Source organism: Geospiza fortis, unplaced genomic scaffold (genome assembly GCF_000277835.1).
Source record: "Geospiza fortis unplaced genomic scaffold, GeoFor_1.0 scaffold41, whole genome shotgun sequence".
NCBI lineage: Eukaryota > Metazoa > Chordata > Aves > Passeriformes > Thraupidae > Geospiza > Geospiza fortis.
Window position 1 is genome coordinate 8,557,847 of NW_005054299.1, and position 26,298 is coordinate 8,584,144.

At 36.6% G+C, this 26,298-nt stretch overlaps 1 protein-coding gene across 2 annotated transcripts in view; it reads right to left on the reverse strand.

Annotated features, from left to right (window-relative positions):
• The window catches only part of SRBD1 (S1 RNA binding domain 1), a 126,651-nt gene that overhangs the window by 79,722 nt on the left and 20,631 nt on the right, over positions 1-26,298 (reverse strand). For both annotated transcript variants that reach the window (XM_005416194.2, XM_031060726.1), the window contains exons 12-16: positions 25,388-25,491; positions 20,405-20,512; positions 14,274-14,431; positions 13,041-13,131; positions 11,889-11,996 (exon numbers count right to left, since the gene is read on the reverse strand). In XM_005416194.2, the coding sequence (XP_005416251.1) occupies positions 11,889-11,996; positions 13,041-13,131; positions 14,274-14,431; positions 20,405-20,512; positions 25,388-25,491 (569 nt within the window). The remainder of the gene's footprint in view (positions 1-11,888; positions 11,997-13,040; positions 13,132-14,273; positions 14,432-20,404; positions 20,513-25,387; positions 25,492-26,298) is intronic.

The window sequence follows — 26,298 nt, forward strand, 5'->3', positions numbered from 1 at the left end:
ACTATGAGGAAAAATAGACCAAGAACAAGCAATAAATGCATCACTGGTTTTACTGAAAGCCCACTTACAAAGTATATTTACAGTACAACATCATAGTGGTGACAAGAGAATAACCCATGGAGGATGCATGTTTCCCTGAAACATTTACATCAAATTCAAATGTCAAAATGTATTCTATCTAAATGTTAGTTCTAGTTCAACCCAATGAAAGAACTGAACAGGCAGTAGGCATGTTGCCTTAGCTGCCAAAGAAGTTTTAGAAAATATAAATTTAATTAGGTTTGAGAGAGAAGTTTTACATGAAAAGCCAATTTATTATAAGGAATAACTATAGCTGCTTATAGACAGACATCATCACTCCCACCTTCAGGCTTTTGATATAGAAACATCCACAGACAGCTGAGCTGTTTGAATAATATTTGCTGCTACATAAAAAAATCTGATTTAATTAGAAACTAATATTAACTGCAATTGCAAATATGATTAAAGCAAAAATGTTATTTCTATGTGAGCAACAAATTCACTTTCAGGAGCATTAGGTATTATAAGGAAAGGAAAATATCTAAACATGCAGAACTGCTAGATGGATGTGATTACATTTACAACTGTGCATGGAGTCACCCAAGCAACACCAATCTGCCCCCAAAACTGAAAAGGAAGAAGAAAGCCAGCATCACTCTCTCCTCTCTGCCCTCTCCCCTGCACTTGCTCATTGTTGCTGCAGGAGGGGTGGGTACTGCAGAAGATGCTTCATGCAGCTTGTGCATTTTGATGTCTCTGTTCAGGAGCAGTTTCTCGCCTCCGTATCACTCACCACGACAAACAGATCATTTGGCCCTCTCTCCACTTACTCATCATTGACAAAACTGCTGGGACTCAGTTATAGAAAGGAATTATCCTCAATAGGCACCTTCAGTTACAACCACATGACACCGCAGTCATCTAAGTCTAATCCCTTTTCAAGCTGAAATAACCTACTCAAAGTCCCTTTGAGACACACAGCATGTCTATATTCTCTGCCTCTCATGCCCTGAAAAAAACAGAAGTGTGCTGAGTATCTCCTGTTGCTGTGGCTTCTTTCAATGTCATTCATGGGGCTCTTAAGACTGCCATGCACTTTGTAGATAAGAAAAGTTAAATGAGTCCAGGCAGCCATAACTCCCAGTTTCAGCATCACACAAAATTACTCCGAGGGAAAGTGCAACATGGGCAGCACTCACTCCTGCACTGCCAACAGCCTCTAAGAGCCAATAGCCTGAAATCAGGATGAGAAATTGCAATTTCAGGTAAATGCAGAGCGAAAGAGCTCTTGCTTTACTGACAGACAGGTTGCATTTGCTTCTCAGTCGTAGAATATTCCGGGCTATCAGACACTTAGAGGTCATAAATGTTCAATATTCAAATCTTCCTAAAATCCAATGCATTTTGTCTTTTTTTGGGTTTAAAGCAAAGGTTGCACGAGTTGCTCTCCTAGTACTGGGGGAACTTGTTAGCAGTAGCACAGGAGGTGATTTCCTGAGGTTTACTACTAAAAAAACCCTGAAAATATTTTTTGGGGGAGATTTTTACCTAAAGTTAGGATCTGCCCACAAACTTTCATTTTTAGCAGATCTCAACAATATTGATACTTCAAACAATAAAGAAACTTTTCCCCACTAATAAGAGCATTTATGCCTTAGGATGAAAAATTTCATCCCTCTGACAGCTAGAAGACACTAAAATGAAGACATCTTATGTTTGGCAGCTGAATGTAATCTAAGTGCCTGTTCTAAGCTTCTGCTATCAGCATCAAATCTAATAGCAGACTAAGTTTAAATAAATAAGTAAATCCATATATCACATCTCACAACAATAAAGGATGCCCAGTAAGAGCTAAAATGCAGAACAGCAAATGTGGTTTTACAAATGAATAGGTATGAATTTTGGCAGAATCTCAGCTTAAGTAAAAACATATTACTGGCAAACTCACACAAATGGAAAAATGCTTACTTCTCCATTAGATTCTTACAGAATGTCTACTTGAAGACAAAACACTACCCAAATATACAACCAGCTCTGACTGTGCAATAACTCAGTCTTAATACATTACAAATCATCTTGTATTTATATAATTTTCATCTGGATGCTCTCACACTATTATTCACACTACATTTGCATGCTTCCATTTTAATTAACTCCTGACAGGATTTCACAAATAACTCCTGTTAGAGCTTCTTTACATAGTAAGGAGCCTAAATGAAGTTTCTCAATCTTTACTAGTGAAAATTTACCAATTGCCAATTACCAATAGCTATTTCATGACGCAGTCACTTAAAACACACATATGTGTTTCTGATGCCTCCTATGTATAAGAAGGATAATAGAGTAATATGCCAAATGCCACAAGCATCATTTATTTTAGAATTAATTTACATTCACTTCCAGCATCAAAGACTGTTGTTAGCACGAAAATACCATACTAGTGTGGAGCAATTCCGTTTCACCTAGGCAATGGGTGAAGACCAGCAGCTGAAAATGCACACATGGTAATAAGAACCACACCCCAATTTCCCATAATTAAATTCCCATAATTAAAGTTCTGCAAATACAAATGAGAAGGAGGATTTCATCTATTTCAAACAGTTTGTACTTTCTGTTATTTTCAGGTGCAAACCCAATGGTTTTCAACCTGTGGTTCACAGGTTACTTTCAAGACGTTTAAAATAGGACATGAAAGAGCACAGCCCACTGCAAGTAGGCTTAGAGTCTCTGGAGTGATTTTTTTTACACTGCCATCAGTAAATTTCAAATGATCTGCAAATCAAAAATACATCAAAGAACAATCATTACTCAGCTCAGTTACTTTCTCTCAATGTGTTCTATCAGGTAACATCCAAATTTGACTACATTCCATTTCCACTGCGACAGAAACTAAGGTTGACCACACACGTTACTTCAAAGAAAAAAAAGCCACCTGAAACTACAGAACCATGCATGCTCATTTTGGAAGCTCTTAAAAAGCTGCAGCAGCAGCAGCTTACCTGAAAGGCTAAGCTTTTCTGTTTGTTTGGTATCAGTATCAATACCAAGTTTGGAACAATTAAGTCTTGGATTATTAAAGCTTCACTAATTTTCTTCATGTGGGACCTCACACTAATGGGTCAAATTCTAACCTTCCATGCCTTCTGATGAATAGACAGCATTTTCAAACACACTCTGGAGATACATGAAACAAGGGTATTTTGCTTACTTGAACTTAAAAAGGAATTAATAAACAAAGTATTGGGAAAAAACTCCTATGTGCAGCTGTTGGAGGAGAATTCTCCAATGCTCAGTCTGAGAAGCAATATTAGGTCACATTTTTCAGCTCAAGTCCAAACCTCAATTTTAAGCTTGGACTGAACACCACCCATTCATGCTCACAAATGATCAGGGAAGAGTGGGAAATTTCTCTTGACATAGCCTGCTGCACTGAACAGGCGAGGAACACACAGCTCAAATGAGGACACAGCTGCACAAAGTTCCCACAGGCTGTACTTCAGCATGCCTGTCTAGAGGAAGCACCTTCAAGATGCCATGCCCCTTATTCCCTGACTGCACTCATTCTTTCTGCACCACTTCCTCAAGCTTCTTGCATTCCTTGAGCCATCCCTTGACCCTGGCAACCACTCAGTTACCTCTTAAGAAAAGGCTCCTTGGCTTCTCCTGCCAAGAAGTACAAGATGGCACACAGTGCTGAGACCTGCACACGGCCTTTCACGTTGATTTTAAAGTTCCATCCTTTGGTATCTCTACTGATACTCCAAACATGGTAAGAGTGTGTCAACTGCAATGAAGAGTGGTTTGGTAACTCTTGACAGAAAAAAGGATGTGGAATCAAATAAATACAGCAATTATGGGAGAAGTGGACATTTTATACTATTGTCTTGTTCGTTCTGCTAAATAAGAGCTTTCTTTCTAGGATATTAAACTGGTAAGAACCTTGCAGTGTTGACCAAAAAGGACAGAAAAACTTCAAAGTTGTAAACACATTAAATAATAATCTAAATCCCTTCAGTCTAAAATAAAAAGTTTAATTTTGTCCTGTTACGTAACTTGCCTCCTCAGAAATACCAAACACAGAAATTAGCTTATTCTGTGAAAGAAAAAGTTGAGTTGATAGGAACCTGAAAGGATTATCATCAAGTCCTACTCCCAGCTTTGCACAGCACCATCCCCAAGAGTCACATCATGTACTTGAGAGTATTGTCCAAACACATCTTGAACTCTGTCAGGCTTGGTGCTGTGAGCACTTCCCTGGGGAGCTGTTGCAGTGCCCAAACACCCTCTGGGTGAAGAATCTTTTCCTAATATCCAACCTAAACCTCCCAACTCAGCTTCAGGCCATTTCCTCAAGTCCTGTCACTGGTCATTAGAGTGCCTATCCCTCCTCTTCCCCTCATGAGGAAGTTGTAACTGCAATGAGGTCTCCCCTCAGTCTCTTCCAGGCTGAACAGACCAAGTGACCTCAGGTGTTCTCATATGGCTTTCCCTCAAGGCCCTTCACCATCCTTGTTGTTCTCCTTTGTTTGACTGGAGCAATCCAGGAAACTTCAGATGTAGTCATCTTCCTTAAATTTATTAAAACCTTTTTTTTATTTCTGGGCTCTGGAAATAGCCTTGAACAAGAGAATTTAGGCCAGAGGAATTTGTTAACACAGAAAGCCCTTAAGAAAGGAGATGGCATTGTAAACACTGACCACCACAAAATGTGAAGTGATAACTGTTTTAAAGACTTCTACTAATGAAGTCAAACACACCCAAAAGAAAATCCCCTACTCACACAGTATACCTTTACTAGTCTTGTGCTGTGCATTTAAATTAAGACTAAATCTGATTTCGTCTTAAATGAGTTTTAGGAAAACTCCTAGTTTTGCTCTACAAACATACATCATGCAATACACACATGCCAAAACTGCCACCAGGGACCTGATGGGCACATTCCATGCAGAAATGGTAGCTCTTGCTCACTGCACCTTCTTTCTCTGGTGTTTCTCAAAAACCTTTTACCTTTCCAACAATTTCTTGTTTTGTGTTTGCAAATATTTTTGGAGGGTTTTCCCTTTTCACCTAACTGCTGCTGTACTGCAATGCCAGATGAAGTCAAGCTGATTATCTTAAAAAAAGTTGTTTCATTAATCTGAAAATAACAAAGATCTATAAGAAAACAGCCTGTGTTCAAACTACTGCTCAGAGGGGCACTTAAAATTGAAAACAGAGAATTCATTTTGAAATCCTAAATATAAATGGCTTCTCTGTGAGAAAACAAAGGAGAGAAAGAACTCATGTTCAATTTCTCACTGTAATTATCTGATTTGCAAAAGTATATTTGAGATCAGTACATTTCTAACTGAAGAGAATGCATTACTGCCCTTAGTCATGTTGTCACACATTTAATGACTTTTCATCCTAAAATCTTCCCTTTCTTTTATTTATTTAGTACCCCTTAAAGACTCGAAGGATTTACATATTGAGAATGCATAACTTTTATAAACTCTTAGAAAGAAAACACAGAAGGGAGGTTGCACAAAACTTCCTCTCTCCCCGCAGACTGTTTTACCGCAGATTCCCTTGGACACAAGTCAAACGACACGTCCCAGTGTTCTGGAAAAGTTGACTTTTTCCTTAAGATTTACATCTCTTTCACTAGTAACATTTGCTTCCTGACCCCCTGCTTTCACATTGCTGAAATCTAGACACCATATGTAACTTAGTTTTTTTCTGAACTTAAAGGAATTAATAATCTCTTTAACTACATCAAAATACTTCTAATTAGTCCTTGTTCTCATCCTGAAAACTATGAATTATTTCTCTGAAATATCAAAGACAGCTCCATAATTATTAAGTGTATAATTTATACAGTTTGCTTCATAAAGTTTTAAATTCAGGGTATACAAGCCAGAAGTTATTACCATCTCCTGTTTCCCCTGCCCCACCACAACTTCACTGCTTACCCACTTCCCTCCCTCCCCTCAGAAAAACACAGCTAGAGATGGTACAGGTGGCTACAGTCAGGGCAGAGGTGAATCCTTGCTTCAAAGGCAAAGATCACCTCTGAATTTCCCATTTTGAATATAGTATGGGTCCAGCTCAACATTGAGAGCAGTCTATGGATACACCAGGAACAAGCACTGGATCCTATTTTAAATGCAGTCACTTGCTCCAGTCCATGTTGTACTGAACAATAGATAAATTACTACCCAAGTTATAAACAACCAACAGTAGGAGGAGGAAGTCATCTCTATACAGAGTGAGGTTCCAACTTACAGGACTGTCTCCTCTAAATATAAGTACATGCAAAATTATTTTTCAGTTGAAGTATGCATGATCATTCAGCTGTGGTAAATAATCACAACAGAACATAACTTATAAGTAAGGGAGGAAGGACAGCTCGGCTAGAAATCACTACATAATTTAGAATGTTTTCATTGACTATGTCTTCTTCACACACATTTTAAACCTCTTTGTCCCTCAAAGTAGTTCTTCACTGTTTAGGACTTCTCATGACTCCACTAGAGCTTGAAAGAGACGACAGCAGAACAAAGGCTCTTCAGTGCTCATTTCAGATGTGTGCATTGTTTCCGCTGAATATGTACTCCTTTAGCCAAAACTTTCCAAACTACTTTCCACCTTCTGGATCAGACAACTAATGACCTAAGGTGTGTAGGTGTGTGTACATAAACGTGTCATCAAGAGAGTTATATAGCTTAACAGACAAAAATAACAGCTTAAAGGAAACACAATCAAAAATAAATAGGAATAAAGTTTCCCATATCCCTACCCCCTTCATACTCTCAACAGACTTGAAACAACTGCATTAATGCAGCAAGCAATAGCTTGTAAAAGGATGCAAACCAGCTGAAACATTTGACAGACAGTGTTAAATACCAGAGGATTCATATCAACCACTTTATTTGAAAAGGTGCTTTGAAGTTGGCTATCTTTCATGTACCTCTTTCATGGCACATTAATAAGGAAAACTGAGATGGGGTAAATTAAGTCCCAAGGTCACATCTAGAGTTACAGCGCTGTGGGTACCTGATGAAATACGGATTAATGCTGCATGAGCACTGAATAAATAAAACCACTTCTGTTAACCACTCAAACAAGTTTTACAAGTAGTTCTGAACTTTATTCGGCAACTAGACTTCAGACATCTTAATCCCCCCACACTGCTTTGAAACCTAATTATCATAATGTGAGCCCGAATGTTAGGTCCCTTTCAAACTGCGAGTGCTATGAAGCAGAAAAGTAATGGGAATTAAGCTAGTGTAACATTAGAAATGTAGAGGCATGGAACTTGAAAGTGGCATTTGTTAAAGCTGAGAGAGCATAATGTAGATATTCAACAACATAAAACACACATTTAAATTGAAAAGGATATTTAAAGCATGTGCAGACACCTATAAAATAGAAGTGGACCTAAAATCCCATAGAACAAACATTTCTAAATCAATTTCTTGCCACCAAGGTCCAACTTCAAAAGGTATTACAGCCCTATTCTACCTTGGCAGAACATTTCGAAGTATTTTAAAACAGATAATTTAAACATTAAAGGAAACCCAATGAGAACTTTACAAGACATGACAGACTTTCCCCTATTCGTCATAGTACACAAGTGTTTGAACTTAAACAGCAGTAAATTATTAATTACATTGCTTATAAAGTCTTGAGGGTAAGAAAAGATTTTGCTCTAAGTGGCAGAAAAGGATTTTACATCAAGTTGAAAACCAAGTAGACAGAAACTAAACACCCACCCATTTAAACAGCAACAAAAAATACACTTGCCTGGCTGCATTCTATGCTGCATGTTGAAAACAATTAACAATTCCTGACACTTAACAAACTTCCTTTTAAATACAAGCTGAAATACTTTACTCTGAGTGTGCATTAATGCAGCAAGCACATAAGAGTCAGATCAGTAAGAATGCTTGTATTGTGACAACAAAACCATTGAGGCTGAAAGAGAAATTGTGATTTGATTTTGCCAAATACAAAGATTGAGCTGTTTGTTTTGTCCTGCTTTAGCATAGTTCACCTGTCATTCAGATAGCTTTCATTTCCAAGATGCCTCAAACTGACAGCAATCAAAGAAAAACAGATTCCTGAAATATTTTTTCAAGATTTTCATTTAATCCAAAAAGGCCAATGAAATCCTGAAAGTTCATCATCTGCCATGTTAATGCTGAAAACAATGTTGTTTCATTTACATTTCTGGTCCTGTTAAAACAAATACACTTGTCTAAACTAGAACATCTGTTTTGGTTATAATACAATGTATCTTTGGCAAGAACTCACAATAGAACTAACATAAATAATCAAAAATATTTGTTGAACCTTGTAACAAAAACTGATTTGTAACAAAAAACCCAAAGACTAGATATGACTGTCCCTGGCTCCAGTCCAATCCTAATCTAAGTCAATAAACACAGCTCTAAAAGGGAAACTACATTAAAAAGAAAGGAAAAAAAAGTCCTGTAGTTATTTAGGTTGGATGTAATTATCTGAAAGCACGTTAGTTACAAAAATAGTGAAAAATATTTGCTTTAAATCAAAAACTGTCAAACTGAGTCCAGACAGGTTTTAAAGCCACATGAAAAATCATGCCATATGCCTCATTTCCTACTACTGTCTTCACTGATTTGCCTTCTCTTTGGGAAACTTCAGTAAAACTCTGTGCAGTTTATATTTGTTATTGCTAAGTATTTTTATTTTAATCACTTGCTTTTCATATATTATATTTAGCCTTCATTATTTGTGCGTGCACCAACTGCAGACACCTTTCTGAAATTACACCTTCTATTATTGTCTCACTTCCCTGGAAATGCATGCTTACAAGTTCTATATGATGAACTGGACAGAAAATTATGCACAGATTTTAATTTTTTTATAATCATTCCTGATCCTATTCTCCACTGCTAATATTTCCTGAGGAAGTTGAAGTCTGTAGTACCTCCCCATCATTCACTTTTCTGAACAACAGCTTATGGTGAGTGTCCAACCTCACCTGCCAAGCCCCTTTACATTTGGACTCCTTTAAAGAAAAAAAGTTTCAACAGAACATACAATTAGTAATTCTCTAAAACTTGCATACAGCAATGAGCTGAGCTCTGTTTTTCTGGGCAAAGATTTCTACCTTGACGCAGCTCGGTGCATTCCTGTGAGAAGCTGAAAGCTTGGGAAATGGTATCAGGTTAGATGCAACTGACTCATTCTGATACAGTTCAAGTACTGGATGGGGTTTTTTGTTCTAGGGGGTTTAGGTTGTTTTGTTTTGTTTGAGGTTCTTTGTTGCTTTGTTTTCCCCACAGTTTAAAAACTATATTGATTAGAAAATCCATTCTTTATTTACAACTGCAACCTGCTGAAGCAGGCCTTAAGCATTAACTGTTCCAACAATGGCTGAAATTATTTCTTATGGATTAAGTGAAAAACAATTAATAAACATCACTTCATCCAAAAGCATACACAGGTTTCCACAGAACTGATGAGAGATATGTATTCAGCCTATGTATAAACAAAGTCCTCATACTTTGGAAAAAAGCCTATCACAAGAAAACAACCTAATCTAGGGAAGACTTTGAACATGGAAGCAGAAAAGTTGTTTGTGATCTGAAAGCACATACTCTAGAGCACTTAACTATTTAAAAAGAGGAGGATCAGCAGAGCATATTCTTCCAAGTCACCTTCCACAGTTCCCCTCAAAAGGTATAGCAGTTATCCCAATGTACACCTACATGTACCAATGTGTCACCTATCACTCAAACAGTAACACTGTACTAATTGCCCCTCACTTAGCAAGTATCACATTTTTAACTCAGACTGACAAATTCCAGGCATTTCACTGGATTATCACAAGTGGGGGTTGGATGGCTAGACTCATCGTTCCTTTCTGTTACTAAGAAACACCAAGGAGATTAATGCTTTCTGGAGCTGGAAAGGAAAAAGTAGCTGCCTTGCAGAGTTCAGCAGCATGGCTTGGAAACCCCAACACTGGATAAAGTAATGAGATGTACATGAAACTAGTTTATCAGAAAGCAATATATGGGAACCCTGATCCTTACAAAAAAACTCAGTATAGACTGACAAAATGTGAAGAGAGACAAGCACTGCAAGTGCAGCCTGTCTGTAAACGCACATACATAAATTCACAAACAGACAGCCTGTTCAAGAGTCCCAGATGTCACTTACAGCATGAAGTACAAAAAAACCCCACCACTTTGCTTTAAAATGAAGCACCTTATGGCTCTGCACACAAATTCTGAAGTATGGACTAGCTCTGCCATATGAGCCCAACATAGGAAAACCACTAACAACATAAATGTATAAGTTAAAAAAATATTTCTGATTATGTTAATTTTCAGGATCTTACATGTCAAGTTAAACGACTGTAGTTACAGATTTTTGCTACAAATAGCAGTTTTGGACAAAGTGAAAGGTTAAAAAATTATTGGTCACTACTAGAGAAAGCAACAAACTTGTTAACCTGACTTCTGCCACACAGTATTTATACTAATTCCTATTACACAAGAGCCTATATTTGTTCTAAGAACTTGGTAACTTAAGTACTACTTGGAAAATTTTGTCATCTTGAATTATAAACAGGGAGAAAATATTAAATCAGAAGAGGTAAACAGTGATAAAAACAACAATCACAGTACTATATAAACAATTTTATCTGTGTAAAGTAGTATGTGATCAATAAATAAACAAAACCACTATTTCAAATGAAATGCTTATTGCTATAATAATGGATTTTTAAGCTATATTAAGCGAACAATAGTGAAATTAAGCATTTGCCAAAACCCACACAGTATGAAGTGTTTTGCACTCTACAGTTGTAAAACATTCACTGTTTTGTAGTTGGACTCAGTAAAGAGGATGCCTAATTTTCAGAAGCTTGAATAACCTCCACCCTTTGCAAACAATTACCATTAGAAAACCTTTACTACGTCTCCTGGAATAAGAGTGATTTAAGAATGTAATCTTGCACAAATTTACTTGGGAATTGTAGAAATGACAAACAAGTGCAATCACACCATAAGACAGTAAAAATAACACATTTGTTAAACATATCTGTAAGGCCGCTTCCTAATTTATGAAAAAAGGCACTTTTAAATGTACAGAATAGTATGAACAGCAAAAGACCATAACCTTCTTTAACAATATGGAAAACTTATTTCAGCATGCTAAGCCAGTGAAAACTAAATACTGCTGTTAAATGTTGGCACAAAGGATAATCCAAGGTAAATCACAAAAAACACTTTAGAAAAAAACAAAGGTGGGAATTAAAAAAAAAGAGAGGAGTACTGCATGGTAGAAAAGAAAGTGATATCCAAACAAAGAGAAGAATACTTCAGTTCAAATTCAACAAACTAATGGATAAAATTTGAAGTCTCAAAAGGATAAATATATTTACTACTCTCCACTTGGTATTAACACAGTATTTATTTCCAGATCATTTAATTCCCATAGGATTACCAAGCATTCCATACTGCAGGCAGACAACAGAAGCTTTATCATGTGCAGTTAAACCTCATTCATCAAGAAATAAATACACAATGCCAGACGGGTCCTTAGCTGTTAGTGTTGCTATTCTCACATACTTTGTTACAATGATAATAGCAAGAGAGAGAACCTCAGGAAGAAAAAATAAAATGCTTCAGTGAGTCTCTCTTACTGACTCAGGATAACTACTGTCATGCTTCAAAGAGCTACAGCTAGTTTTCTTTGGCTAGAACCTTGGGTCAAGCTTGACTCAAATACAGACAAGGCAGGAAAAAGAAATGCTTCAAAAGTTACATCTAAAATTGCCTGTTAGGTTAAGATATGCTGAACAAATGAATAATATCCCAGCAAAGGGATCTTACCAGTAAACAACATCCAGCGGTGCAAAATATTTCTTCATAATTAAGTCAGCAAAGTAAGCTTCTGTTTCTCTGCAGGCCGTGCCATTCCCAATCACAACTGTGCTGCAGCTTTGTGTGGGTTAAAAAAACCAAACAATTACTCTCAAATACTCTTTATACCTTTTCATGCATAGTATTCAATCCACCAATGTGATCAATACATCTAATTTTAAATAACACAAGGCCCAGATGTAATGAGAAAAGATCCCTAGAAGCATCATGTTGTGTTTAACAGGTTTTCAATGTGACAGTTCATGAGATGAGTAAAAAATTTTCACTTATTTGTAATGGGATTGTACAGTGGTAATATAAGCAGAAAATCCAAAAATGATACTTCATATTAATAAATGGGATGTTATTTATAGTCCTCAAACACTTTCACCTCGTTTTTCCCTCATCTGGTATGAGTCATGAAAAAGAGCAGAAGCCAAAGCAATCAGCATCTTAATTCCTTAATGGGAATATCATAGTTTCCAACAGCTTGAGAGGTCATTCCCTCTGACTGCCCACACCACAGCCAGACAGCCACCAAATCACCTTGTTTAAAGCCAATCTAATGCTTATAGACAAACTGCACTGTATGCCACGGTAATTCAGCAGCTGACTCAGTAGACCAGATGTCTGTCCACAGACATAGTTGGACACAAACTTTTAATCATGCTGCCCTTGCTTGTAATTCCATCTGGAGAGCTACCTTTGCAGGATTTCCTTTGCTTGACAAAACTCTACCAAAACCTAATGTGGCTTTTGGAACAGAGAAAGACTGATGAGTGGTTTGGGGGTTGTAGGGGCTAGGAAAAGGAAGGCTAAAGTTATTTCTTAGCTGAATGCTAATTTCTATCCCCAAAAATAAATGGATTAACAGTTTTATGGGGATACATTCATAGCACACAGCCTAACTCATAACCATGGCTTGATTTGATGTGCTTCTAACATATATGTACTGCAAAAGCACGAACACAAAAGAAAAAGCAAGCTCTGAACTAGGCTGAAGAAAAACCTCCGGTTAAATCAGTAGAATTCTTATTGCAATCAAAATCAAATATTTCTATAGTGAAGATTTTCATTTTGTTTGGTAAGAAAAAGCAATAAATGGAAGTTTCCTTAGCATACTTGTACTGTAGCAGAAGCCTCTTTATCTTCTCAGCTTCACGAAATCCTTGACCAGAATGCAAGTACACTACATCAGTATGGAGTATCTGACCTAGAACAAAAGGCAAAGCCATTTGATTAAATTCACAAAGGTCCAAAGGCTATATCCTGCAGAACTACTGAAGTTAATTTGATGGTTCACAAAGAAAGCTTCTGAATCAGCCATCTTTCCCTTTGATGTCTATATCCATTTAAAAGAAATGTATTGTTGGCATAGGACAAGAATGCTTCGGTAAAAGAAAAACAAGTTAATACATTTTGTAGTTCCTTGCAGGCATATCCACATCTCAAGTAATGAACATTTAAAACTATCAGCAAATATAATGCATTATATCACAGAGAAAAAGAGCTATTTACTATAAAATATGTATTGTTGCAGTGTAGTACAATTTAGAAATCCAGTAAAGAGTGATGAAAATCAGAAAATCTAAGGACTTGCAGTACATAAATTCTAGAATTCCAGTGCTAGCTCTTGTCATCATTCCATCTATCACATTTATAAGAACTGTATTAACCAGTACAGATGGTGCAATGAAAGCTCAATCATTTACTGCACCTTTAATGCCTTCTAAAGAACACACCTTTCTTTACATTTTTCTGGAGTGGATATAGTCTCAAGCAAAAAGCAACAACAAAATAAAACGAAAACAAATAGTTTTGCATAAACCTTAAGAGGTGTGTATCCCCTGAATAGACTAGGATGAAGTGGACTCTGTTCTATATGTGAGCTAAGAAGTTTTGCAAAAACAATGTTTCTGACCTCTTACATTAAACACACACACTGCTAAACAAAAAGGGCTGAAAAACTGTCCAGATGTCCAAGACACTAGCCATGAAAAAACAATATTATAGAAAGTATTTAAATTCAAATTCTTTGTTAAACAATAAAAATGCCAGGTGTTCTCTTTGCTGACTACTGAGGAGCACAATCATTTCAACCTGTATTCAGGAAGGCAGAAGGCATTTTAAATTCTATTTAAGAGAGCAGTAATATCACCAAAGAAGTCACTGGAATCCAGGTGCCAGAAATTTAACCTTAAGCTAGCTGAAGAAAGGAATTTATACAACAGGATGTGTGGAAAGCACTAAAAGTTTACAAAAAAAATTATTAAAAAGTAGGTTTTGAAACTATCTTTACTCTAAATGAATGTATTTTTATCAGTCCTTCAAAAAATGTTTGGAATTGAAACTTACTGGTTGGTGAAATAATTGCCAACTTGCAGCCATGTTTGTAGCCAGGATCTACTCCCATCAAAGCACGGCCCCTCACAGGGCTGGTCAGAAGCAGCTGACGGAGATTTCTCCCAAACATCATCACAGACTCTTTTTCTGCATCAGATGTCAACTTGGATCTTAGGATAGAAATAAAAGAAAAAAAAAAAACCAAAATATTTTTCTTTGAATTAACTTTCAAATACACTTATTAGCTGTTCCAAAGTTGTAAGGCTTTTTCCAAGCATGTTTCCATCATCTTTAATTAAATGTTACAATTGAAATCAAGTTGTTGACACCTTTTTCAAAAGGATCAGCTATGTATCATCTCATTCTTGTTCTAAGAAAGCCAGTCAATATAACAAGTACAAGAGAAATGCTTCTAAGAACATACACCCACCACCTACCATTCAAACATCAACTCAGTTTTGAGCAAAGAACAGTTTCCTTTCAAAGCTGATACAAATTGTAAAGAAAAGTGGATTTGAAGGAGGCACAGATCAAATTCGTCATAATTTCACAGTGCTAGAGAAAAATCACAATCCAGCAAAAAATGGATGGTGGTTTACACTGAGAGGTACCAGAGAGAAATTAGAAGGGTCCCTCCAATTAATTGCTAACACACCATGACTCCTGAGGCATTTAATTTTGTCTTTGGATAGCTTCATTTCACAGACATCAAAAAGTGTGAAGACTTGAGCTTTTTCTAGGAGGGTATTCTGATTCCTCAGAATAAACTGCAAAGCTGCTGGGGCCACAGTGTTCCTTTTCTTTTCCAAGTTGTGTTCTCCAACAGAAAGAAGCAAGGTAGTGCAGTAAGGAATGACTTAGATGACTTGAAGCACAAACACTTATTGCAGAGTGTCATAAGAAACAAATTAGTCTTGTTGAGTGAAGATGTAAAAGATTCACAATGTCTTACTTGTTAGATGCAGCCAGCAAGACAATGACTGACAAGGACAAAAAATTTCATCATGGTATGGCACTTTAAAAAAAAAAAACTGAAAGAGTAATGGGTACAAAAATATTCATCACCTCTCTGATTTCTTTTTCTTTTGCAGGTACTCATTATCACTTGCCTATGCATTACATTGCAATAATTGGGGAGTCAAAAGCAATCCAGTAAAGCCTTCATTTAAAGGTAGCCAGTGCCCTTATTCTCCTTTTCTTTTTACTATCACTGAAAAAAAACTGCTATCTTGGTTTATTTCTACAGAATGGGAAAAAACCTGCATTACAGTTAACTAACCCTATCAGAATGGGACAGGGAAAATTGCTCAAGTTGTTTAGGTCAATCAATGCATGGCACAAGTACACTACAAATAGTTCAAAGAGAACCCTCATAAGGGCTATTTGACAAGATGGAGTATGAATGCGTTCTGAGCCTTTTTTGGTTGTGGAAGAACTCAAAAGCCTTGAATTTGCCCAGGATCCAACCAGTCAATCAGCTCAGCCCTGTCTCATCCCACAGTGGTACAGAAAGAACTAACAAATCCTCATCATCTCTCATTTGTAAAGTAATCCAGAGAGATGTCTAGATCCTCTTTCACACATAACTGGTGGAGCATTTCCTAGGGAAGTATGCAACAGCAAAAGGCTCCCTTTTATCCGTGTGCTGTTTGTTTCTGTATCAGGTAGATGAGATTATCACTGACACAATTCAAAGAGAGATGGTGAAGGGCATACGTGCATTACAAGGCTCCTTAGCAGTTCAAATGTGCCCTCAGCAAAGAGCAGACACTCTATATCACCACCAAATGTGTGAATGGCTGCACCAGTCCAGCTAAATTGTCCCTCTCTTCCAGCACTCTGTCTCCAAGTCTGTCTCCAAGCAGTTGCCTAAGCAGCTGACAGAGCAGCACTAGCATCTGCCCCACAATCTTGTCCTAGCCTACAACTGCTTCCAAAGTATTTCCTGGGCTTGACATGACTTGTCTCTTTACTAGCTCACAATGGAGCTCTTGCTCAACTATCCAACCTCCTCCTGAAGACAGATAAACTCTTCCATCCACAAAGTCTGTTGGCAGTGAGTTTTGCACGTCCATAACAAACTGTGTAAATAGCTGCCACCTTTTGGTTGGAAGCTGATGGTTTTTATTATGCTCTCCTAAGCCTTTTACTGGAGGGGAGTAAAAACTTATCCCTAGAAACCTTGTTCCACTCTTCACATACCAATTATCTCTAAGTCCTCTCTTTTCCAAGCTGAAGTCATAGTGTAGCCATTTTTTTTTCTTTGCAGAGAAATTATTTCATTCCTCATTTCCCTTTACCAGGCCTTTTCCAGTTCCAGTAAATTGTTTTCCTACTTCCTACCCCCCTCCCCATGTGAGTGGACCAAAATGGACAACAATATTCCAAATAGAAGCCAAATAAGTCAATGATTCTTTGTCTTCATTCCTTAAGTAAATCTCATCTTCTGAGCACTTAACATTCATGTGGAGCTACCTTCCACAGTGCCAAAGGGCCTCTCCTGTGGCAGGATAGCTCAGAACTAACAGTTCTACTTATGAAAAGATAACTACTTCCCCTTGAAAGTATAATTTTACACTCATTTTCCACTGCATTTCAGTTGCCATTCCATTTCTTGATCATTCAGTCTTACAGCCTCCTTCTCCTATTTTCTCCTTCTCTAATTAAAAAAAATAGAAAAAAAACCTAAACCACAGAACAAGCTGCTTCTAGGGTGAGTCCAGAGACAGAACAATTAGATGCCACTTAAGAGAGACCAGAGAAAACAAAAGCAAATACCTCGGCCTCACAGAAGTATGGATCTTCTAAATACACACATAACAGAGAATCAACCAGTCACCCATGCATGCAAATGAAGGTCAAAAGTGGCTTGTAGACAAGGGAATGGAATGCCCTTGAACCAAAAGTTTTGTACAAAGACAGGCTAAGTTCCATCTTTCCACCTATCCCAAGGATACAGGTGCCACAAGGCCAAGTCCTCCCACACTGTAAATTACTGTCAGTCCAGGAGAGACTTGTGTAGGAATTAAAATTGCCCCTAAACACGTGGTATTGGTTATGTCAGCCTTATGGAAATCATGTTTAAAATTGGCATGGATATACAGCAACTTTTACAGCAACAGGAAATGTTACTGAAATTGCCAGGTGTGTAGGGGGAATGTCCTCTCTATTATGTAATATCCTGTGTTTTTAAATTTCAAATATAGACATCTCTTTTTTCTCTGTCTCTTACTCAACACTTGTATCAATTACATGATCTACTGTCTGAAGCAGTGGCCCTTAATTTCAAGCCTGGTATAATCATTCGATCCTTTGGAAAAAAAACCCATCAAGATACACAAAACAATATAATATCTTTCTCTTTTTCAGTGTTTTACTGGCTTCTCCAAATGGCAAGATGTCCAGCTTCATGCTTTTCCAATTTACAACAGTTCTCATTAATATGGCAGAGATAAAAGGCAGAGAGTAGTCCTCCTCTCTAAACACAAGCAAAATAGCTATTTTGGAAAAAAAGCCCTGAACCAATAAACCTCAAAACTCTTCGGAGTTCCTACTTTATTAAAAAATACCAATTAGGTCAGGACTCCAAGTCCCTCCCTTGAAGTCTACAAAGCACTCAGACTGTATATCACAAACAGGTGTATTATAATAAAAGCAAATAACCTAATAATGATCTATTAATTTCTATATTCAATCTTATGAGATTTAAAATTCCACACTCCCAATTACATTTCTGTGGAAAAATATCTGCAAACTAGCTTCAGGTGTGAAACAAGATATAGAGAAATGTTTGTGTCCCTGATGACAGAGGAGAAAAAGCATTTCTGCAAGAAAGCATGGAAAATTATGAAAGGATTATCCATTAAGAAATATGCCCATGCCACATCACCTGCATGAAACCCTGATGGAATCATTCCATGCAGTACTGCAACAAGATAAAATGTATTTGAAAGTGCCAAAAGCAACAGTGGACATTATTATACCAGACACAAGAAATGATATCTGACAGAATGGAAGAAAGGAAATTAAACAATAAATAAGGTAATCGTCTTGCTGGCAAGTTTCCTTCTTCTTCTGATCACTAGAAGCACCAGCAATTTCGAGACATTCTTGGAAACTTTCTGTTCCAACATTTAATGATAATATAAAGAAAAAAGAACAGCAGGAGGTGGGTTGGAAATATTAAAGCTAAAAGGAGGTACTGAATACTTTAGCAGCCCTTTGCAAGAGTTGGAAAAAACAGCTCCTGGTGCGTCCGGAAAGAAAATAGGAGGAGGATAAGGGTTAAGTGGTCAGGGACCAGAATATTGTCAGGTGCTTTGCGTTCCTCTCTATAGGAGAGGTTTCAGATTTTCCTATACAAACTCCACCAATCAGGCAACATCATCATAAAGAGTAAAACCTAAGCAGACATCCCCTCAGGAACCAGCAGCAAGCTTCGTATTCTTCTCATTGATTACTTGTGAGCTACATCTAATAAGTAGTAAGGAAGGAAGCTTTCTTCCCCCTTTTGATTAATAGAACAGAAAACCTTCAGCAACCTACTGCTCCAGCAGTCCTCAAAGTGTTACACACAACATAGGCCACAACAGTCCTATGGTACAAACCACTGAATAAAAACACAGTAAAACCCTTGAAGCACCCCATATGCCAAGTTGCGTTGTTCTCTTAAAACCAAACCCCACTAAAAAGTAGGTCTTTTTCCTTTATTTTAAAATAGTTTGATTGTAAAGATGTAGAGACTGTAGTGACAGAAGCCAATAACTGAACTCTCCACCATGAGATGTTCACCATTTTGACCATAATAGACACAGTGCCTCCCCTAAAGAAGCTACATGTATTATGGTCACAAAATAATAAGTATACTCAGTATTTTCAGAAATCTGTGAAATTCTAGGCAACAAAAAACCAGGCTCACTAATCAAAAGAGGTGAAAAAATCTTGCTTGCAAAGCAATAAGTAAACACAACACACTGTAGTGAAGAAGTTCAAAAGCCACCGAAAATACATGCTGTTAAAATCTTGAGCTGATGGTTCTTTTCAGAGAGGTAGAACACAGATCATTCTTGCAATGATGTTCATGAAAAGGTGTCAAAAGGCTCCAATTGAAACACAAAAGCACACCCAAAGTACAGAAGAAACACATTTCACAATGTGGTTGCTGATTTTAGGTACTAGATAGTATATTATTTTGATACAAGTCATTTCAACATCTCTGGTCCAAGAAACAGGGCCTCTTTGATAAATTTCATTTTCAACTACCTCAAAAAAAGCATTAACATTTAGGTCATGTACCAGATAGCCTTGCCAGAATGAAGCATGCTATGTTTTGAGGAGCTTCTCTGGTACTGAAGAATCACACCATAAGTACTGCTAGCCATTAGAAGATAATACTCTTAATGGACATATTCAGTAATTTCCACTATATGGTAAACTCCTATACTACACCAAGATATATCCTGTTTCATTCATGCTAATTTGATACTAGGTTTTAAATTTCCTTTCAGTTTGGAATAATATTACAGATCTTAACAAGGGACATGATATACAATGACATCATTACCACAGTATCACCAGTAATAAGTTTACTGACTTCTCTAGAGACATCAAAGTACTCACAAAATACTGTCGGACTTACACTATAACTAATTCATTTGCCACAAAATGCAGCTGGCAAACACAAGGGGTGCTTCCAACCTTAACAATACTTTGTTGAGTTTTATTAGACAGGTAAAAGAATGAGTCAGAACAGAGTTACTGACAGTACTACTGCTGTGACATGAAGAAACATTTGGAAAATTCAGCGGCATCATGATTTATGCTATTACAAGAATAAAGATAAAACTATCATGACAATATAGTTCTAAACTGTACTTTATTAGATAAATGTACACGTATCTAGCATGTAAACATGTAAAATATCTTCACAGAAAGATCATTTCTCTACTGTAGCCTAAACTGTATAGGGTCAGAAACTAAATCTGCAGAACCAAGACTACATAGTTAACTTCTTCTGTAAGCACAAATTAGAAACAGGCTGATATTTTCAAATAGAGAAATAATAATCTAACAAAACACTGGGGAAGGAATCGCTAAAAAAAATAAATCAGTAATATGAAAATACAGATTTATTCCAGGCTTACCTGAATTCCCTACAGAGAAGAGGATATATAAGGCGTTTATATGCATCCTCTACAGAACTCCGTAGTAGCCTCATAAATTCTGGTTTTAAAAATTGTTTTGGTCTCCATCTGCAAAAGATTGGAAGAAAAATAAAAAATATTTTAAGAACACATGCAAACAGCTAGATAAAAAAGGAATTTTCCATAAAGGCTTCTACATTGTTAAATCCTATAAAGTGCAGAATTACTACAATAATTAGGCAACTAAATCATGAGTCAAACATGAAAGGAATGAGAAGTTGCTCATAGTTCTAATACCACACAAGGGACAGGCTTATCTTTTCTTAGGTATTAGAACACAATTATGGTTTATTTTTTAAAGAAAACATAAAAAAACATTCTCCACTTTGAGAAGTCAAAGCTTATTATAACTGAACAAACAACTTGGTTCCATATTACCTTTAGGGTTGCATTGTTTGCTATTCCCCAACAAATCAGAAAAAAATTATTAAACATCCTCTGTGATTGTCACTGCAGAATTACTGAAAAAAGGCAACTATGCACAGATGGAGATTAAGGAGCTAAACTAATGCCAGTAAATGAAACCCAAATCAAATTTCATTTGGAATGCATTGAGTATCTCTATTCAATTTCTAATTCCTACTAAATCTGCAGCAGTTCTTAAACCACAAAAGCCAAAAAACTTAAAAATTGTTTCTCTATTTTACCTCCTACTAATATATTTGAAGTGTAAATAACAAGATAGGAAAAGGGAAAATTAAATAAACTATACCAAACAAAAACAAGACTGTTTTCCAACTTCTTCTAAGCCAAACTCTTTGAAGCCTTGAACTCTTTTCTAGGTAGACTGCGTGGTAACTATATAACAAGTACTTCAAATTTTGCTGTAAAATACACATCACTCTTAAAATCTTCCTAGATATTTAATCAATCGATCCTTTTATTGTGGGCAAATTTCCACAAAGGAGGGTGTGGGGGATGTGGGTTGGTGTGTGTGTGTGTTTGTGTTGTGAGTCCTTGAACAAGCAGAACTGACTCATTGAGATTGTCCACCCTGTGAGAAGAGATTGAGGTGAAGGAGAAGTAACCAGATATATTATACTTAAACAGAAACAAATACTATTGACATTTTCTATTAAAGTCCACTTGTTTTTTATTACTTTTAAAAATATTGATAACACTTGGAGTTTTCTTCACTTATTGTATTATTTAATGTGCCTGGGTCCCAGGCTGTAATGGGAGATACCCATACATATTTTAAAAAACCTGTGCAAGTTTTCTAAGTTTTTTTGTCTGAATGGCTTGGTTTTTTTAAATGAACATGCTAGAATTATGGTCATAATGTATCCAGCTGCATCAAAAACAGAACTGAATTTTAGTTTTGATCTTGTTTGCTTGTAGCCACTCAAATACTGAGAATTCAAAATTGCTCCTACCCAGACAGCTTTTCCGGTGCCTAAGGGGATCTGCAACTTCCTGAAACAGCTTTTCTAAGTGTCTGTGCATATAATAGCTGAGAAATGTGTGATGGAGTCAACCCTGCATTGAGCAGAGAGACACAGGAGCAGAATTAAGCTCACCATTCAGTTTTACAACATTCAGGGTTGTAATTCAGTGCTTAGCCACATGACCTCATTCCTTTGCCAACAGTTTTTGCAAATAGCTCTATCATACTTATTTGTAACTAGAGACTCTGTCCACACCCATACAAAACTGAGAAAGGTTTTAAATCCTCTTACTGCCATCACATTCTATAAACATGAAGGTTTTGCAGGTGCAAGTATGACTAACATCCTCAGCACAAATAAGAATGAATTTGGAAACCTGGCAGCTGTTTCCCCCTCTCTTCCATCCATTAAAGCCAGTTAACAAACTTTTCCCTCTGTAAATTGGTTATCACAATATATATTTTTATTACCTGCCTATAGATAAGTAAAAATTCAGGCAACATTCTGTTAGAAGTTGCTACAAATGAGAAAACATTCAAACAGCAAGTTCAATTGTAGCAAATACTGTAGTTTAATGATTTCTGTACTTCTTGAAAGAGAAAAATCCACTTTGCTGCAAAAAGCAAAGCAAAATCATGTGTGTATATTTTTAAAGATCATCACAGCCTAGTTAAGCCTCCCTCTAAGAATGGATTTTTCTTGATTATTTCATCAAGATCTAGCTTTTGAAGCCAAATTTTAAAAAAGCTCCATACAAATAGTATCATCTTACTCTGATCATCAGCTCTCCACGTCCTAGGGCTCACAACAGGGACCACAACAAACATAAATGGCTTAGACTACTGAGACACCAGAGAGTGGAACTACACATAAACAGAATTAACAGAGCCCACATTAAGAACCACAAGTACTGATTAATAACTGTTCCAGGAAGAGACCAGCTAGGCTTTTAGACCTGAAGGATGAACAGCAGAGCTTTGTGTTCCTCCAAGACATTAAATAAAACATGTAGCAAGTTAGTAACCACAGACAAAGCAAGCCTTTAAGGCCTGTACCATAGACTTTACACAGGATCTGAGATATTTGACTGGAAACTGAAAAAACATCATCAAACATCACATTTCATTTTCAAGGCTGCAATTCCACTTGGGAACAAACTCTCACCCCATCTCACTTGGGAACAACTCCATGTTGTTTCTGCACTCAAAGCCAGCTAAGCAGCCCCTCTCTGGCTCTCTCATTGATCATTTTTCTGTGTTCAGTTTCACAACAAAGTCTTTGGGATCATTAAAGTTCTAGTGTTAATGGAAGTAGGTTCACTGGCAAACCACAGAGATGCCATTTTTTGGGAAAAAATACAATCCATAGGACCAGGCATAAGGATATTCCTGAATTTTCTACACAAACCCAAGTTGCAAGGAAACAGATGCTTTTACAGCCTAATAAACATTCTGAACTTGCAAAAAACTGTACAAGTTTCTTAGACAGCATCTACACAGAGCTCAATGCAATAAGGAACTCTAGTCTTCCAAACTCACTTTCTACTGCAGGAGCACTTAATGCTAAAAAATTTGTCACAGAAGAATACAAACAGTTCAGAATATTTCCTGCTAATCCACTGGGCAGTAGGTGATGCTGTTTTCTGGCTAAAATACTGGCCAAATTCTGTAGCAAGCTGGCCTTTCTGGTTCTGCAACTGATTGTGTGTGTGATTTCTAGCAAATTTGTTAATACTTTTGCAAAGTTTTGAAACCATTGACTCAAAAAAATTTATTAATCTTCTGGTCTAACCAGCAAATCAATGCAATGAATATATTGCAAATTCCACCTCTGGACAACCATTTCAAAGCTTGCTGGGCAGATTACACATTTACTATTTGTCAGTTTGATAACACAGTTGTCAATCAAAGGAGGAAGACCAGAATTTGTCCTCGATGTTAATGCACAAAGATTAAAACCATTCCTTCACAAGTTTTATAATGGTGGAAAAGTATCCTTAAATTGTAAAAAGCCATAAGCACATATAGCCTTATGAGTGCCAAATATTAATAAGTATTCACTTCCAAGGTCAATATTCTTCTTATCCCAGGATGACTCACAGAAGGGTAACCAACCAAAAATATCTCAATTTACATCCCACTTTTATTTGTGTAACAGTGACAAACTGTTCCATTATCTGTGGTCCACAGTGCTTCCAAATTCTGTCATAGATGCAGTAAAAGCAAGACTGACAGCTATGTTCTGCTTACGGAATATACAGTTTGAAGGGAGGATAGAAATTCTGTTACAGGTACTAAAAGTAGAAAGAAACAGGTGTGTTTGTGACCTCTGATACTTTCCTGGAAACAAAGTAAGTTACTTAGGACAATATGATCTAAGAGTAACAGTATCTGGCCAAAAAATACTTTAATATTTTCAGAGCCCTATTCTTCCATTTCAGAGGGAAACAGCCCTATTAAATTTCTACAGTGAAAAGGAACATTTTTACCACATCCATTTCTTGGACTTGTTGTGAAAACGAAATACATGCTAAAGCAGTATCACTGAATTAAGTTTTATACATTAAAAGATGCAATTCTTCCTATTTTTCTTCCCTCCTTTCGGTTATTCATTTCTAGCATGCAAAGGAAGGAGCTTCTAAGACACCACCAGAACAATGTCCAATATTTTAAACCACTGAGAAAGAGAAAGTAATTTTTTATACATGCAAGGAAGATGCACTGTTTGGATCATAATATTCTCCAGCAGAGGACATCAAGGTACAGTTTCCAAGAAAAAAACTGTCTGAAAGATATTGTACAAAACCCATATAGTTAACCTAAACTTTTGCAAAAGACCTTGAAAATTATGCAACACTAAACATCTCACTACACGCTTAAAAATCCCAGACAACTTGTATGAACAAATCAGGAAGAAAGAAAAGAATCTGGTTTTTACAGTCCAGTTTTCTAACTTAAAAAGAGATCAAAATGCAAGAGATGGTTCACACAATATGTGAGAGCTATGCACTGAAAGCAGTTACATTTATGTTTGTCTGTTAAATCCATTAAGTTCTTTTTAAACATGTAATTCCTTACATTTTTGAAACTTGAAGTAATGTACTTCACAGACCTAAAATCTTACATCGCCCTATTTAATCATTGCAATTGGGCATAAGAAGGTATTTTTTGAAGTTTGGAGTATACTCTATCAGATTCTACAAAGTCCTTTCCGTAAAGGCTACTGGATGTGATGCATACTACAATTTTAAAATATATTTACATATTACCAGCCTTTGCATATGTTCAAAAAAAATTCAACTGCTTGAAGAATGGTGCCAGAACTTGCAAATACAGCCCAAGGCAGGATCTTTTCAGCATAATGCTACAGCAATTGGAAATACAGAGTAAGAATTATCCACTTGCTAATTTCATCTAATCTAATAAATATTTGTTTAATTTGTTCTCTTAATGTAACAAGACATATGAGATAAACTTCAGTATGCAGCTGTCTATAGAAAAAAGAGATTTCTGTAAGAATATGTATCCACGCAGACCTTTCATTGACACACCACCAACAGAATTCATTCTTCACCCCGTCAGGAACGTTGACCTTCACTGTCAGGATCTTCAGATTTTCCCCTCGGTTAATGGCCAGAATCTGAGTGCAAACATAAATGGCAGAGACAGATGACACACAAAATATCCAAAAGATAAACTTATCAACATTTGTGTACGCACTTGCTTGACATTCTGTAGCAAATCAGGATGGTGGTACAGTAAATCAGTTCACAAAGTACTAGCATGTACAGAAAACATCCACAATTTAAACACAGATTAAATCATGCCACGGCATAACAAATAACACTTTTTTCCTGGAGTCTGCAATCTTAGGATCCAGTTTAATCTTAAACACACTTATAATGCAAGACAGCACGAATTTTGGTGGTGGAATAATCTTATTTAATAACCCAAATTAAAACTCAAGAAATTAATCAAAGAGTCCAATCAGAACTAGACCTCAGAAACAGAAAAAGTTATTTCTATGCTTCAGATTCCATTTTTCTGCCCATTATTAATCCAAATTTTAAATTTGTTATGAATCACAACTTGTGACACAAAGGTGCTCAGTTTAATTTGAAAGAGGATAAATTTAGTTATTCGTGCCTATTTCACAAATAGCAGAAAAGGATGTAAACACTCACTCTCTTTACATTAACACTCCTGCCTCAAACCATATGCATGTACTTCTGACAGTCTTGTGTACTTAACTCCACAGTCGTGATCTAAAGCTAAATATGGTTGCATACATGCTACCATGTACACAGAGTTCAATTTTAAATGGAAGACGAGTCGACATTTAAAACCAGAACCACAACACAAGTGGTGGATCCTGGAGGATTCTGGTGGATAACTCCTAGTCTAATCTCAGTATGGAGACACTGAATATTCACCCTAAAACTATGAA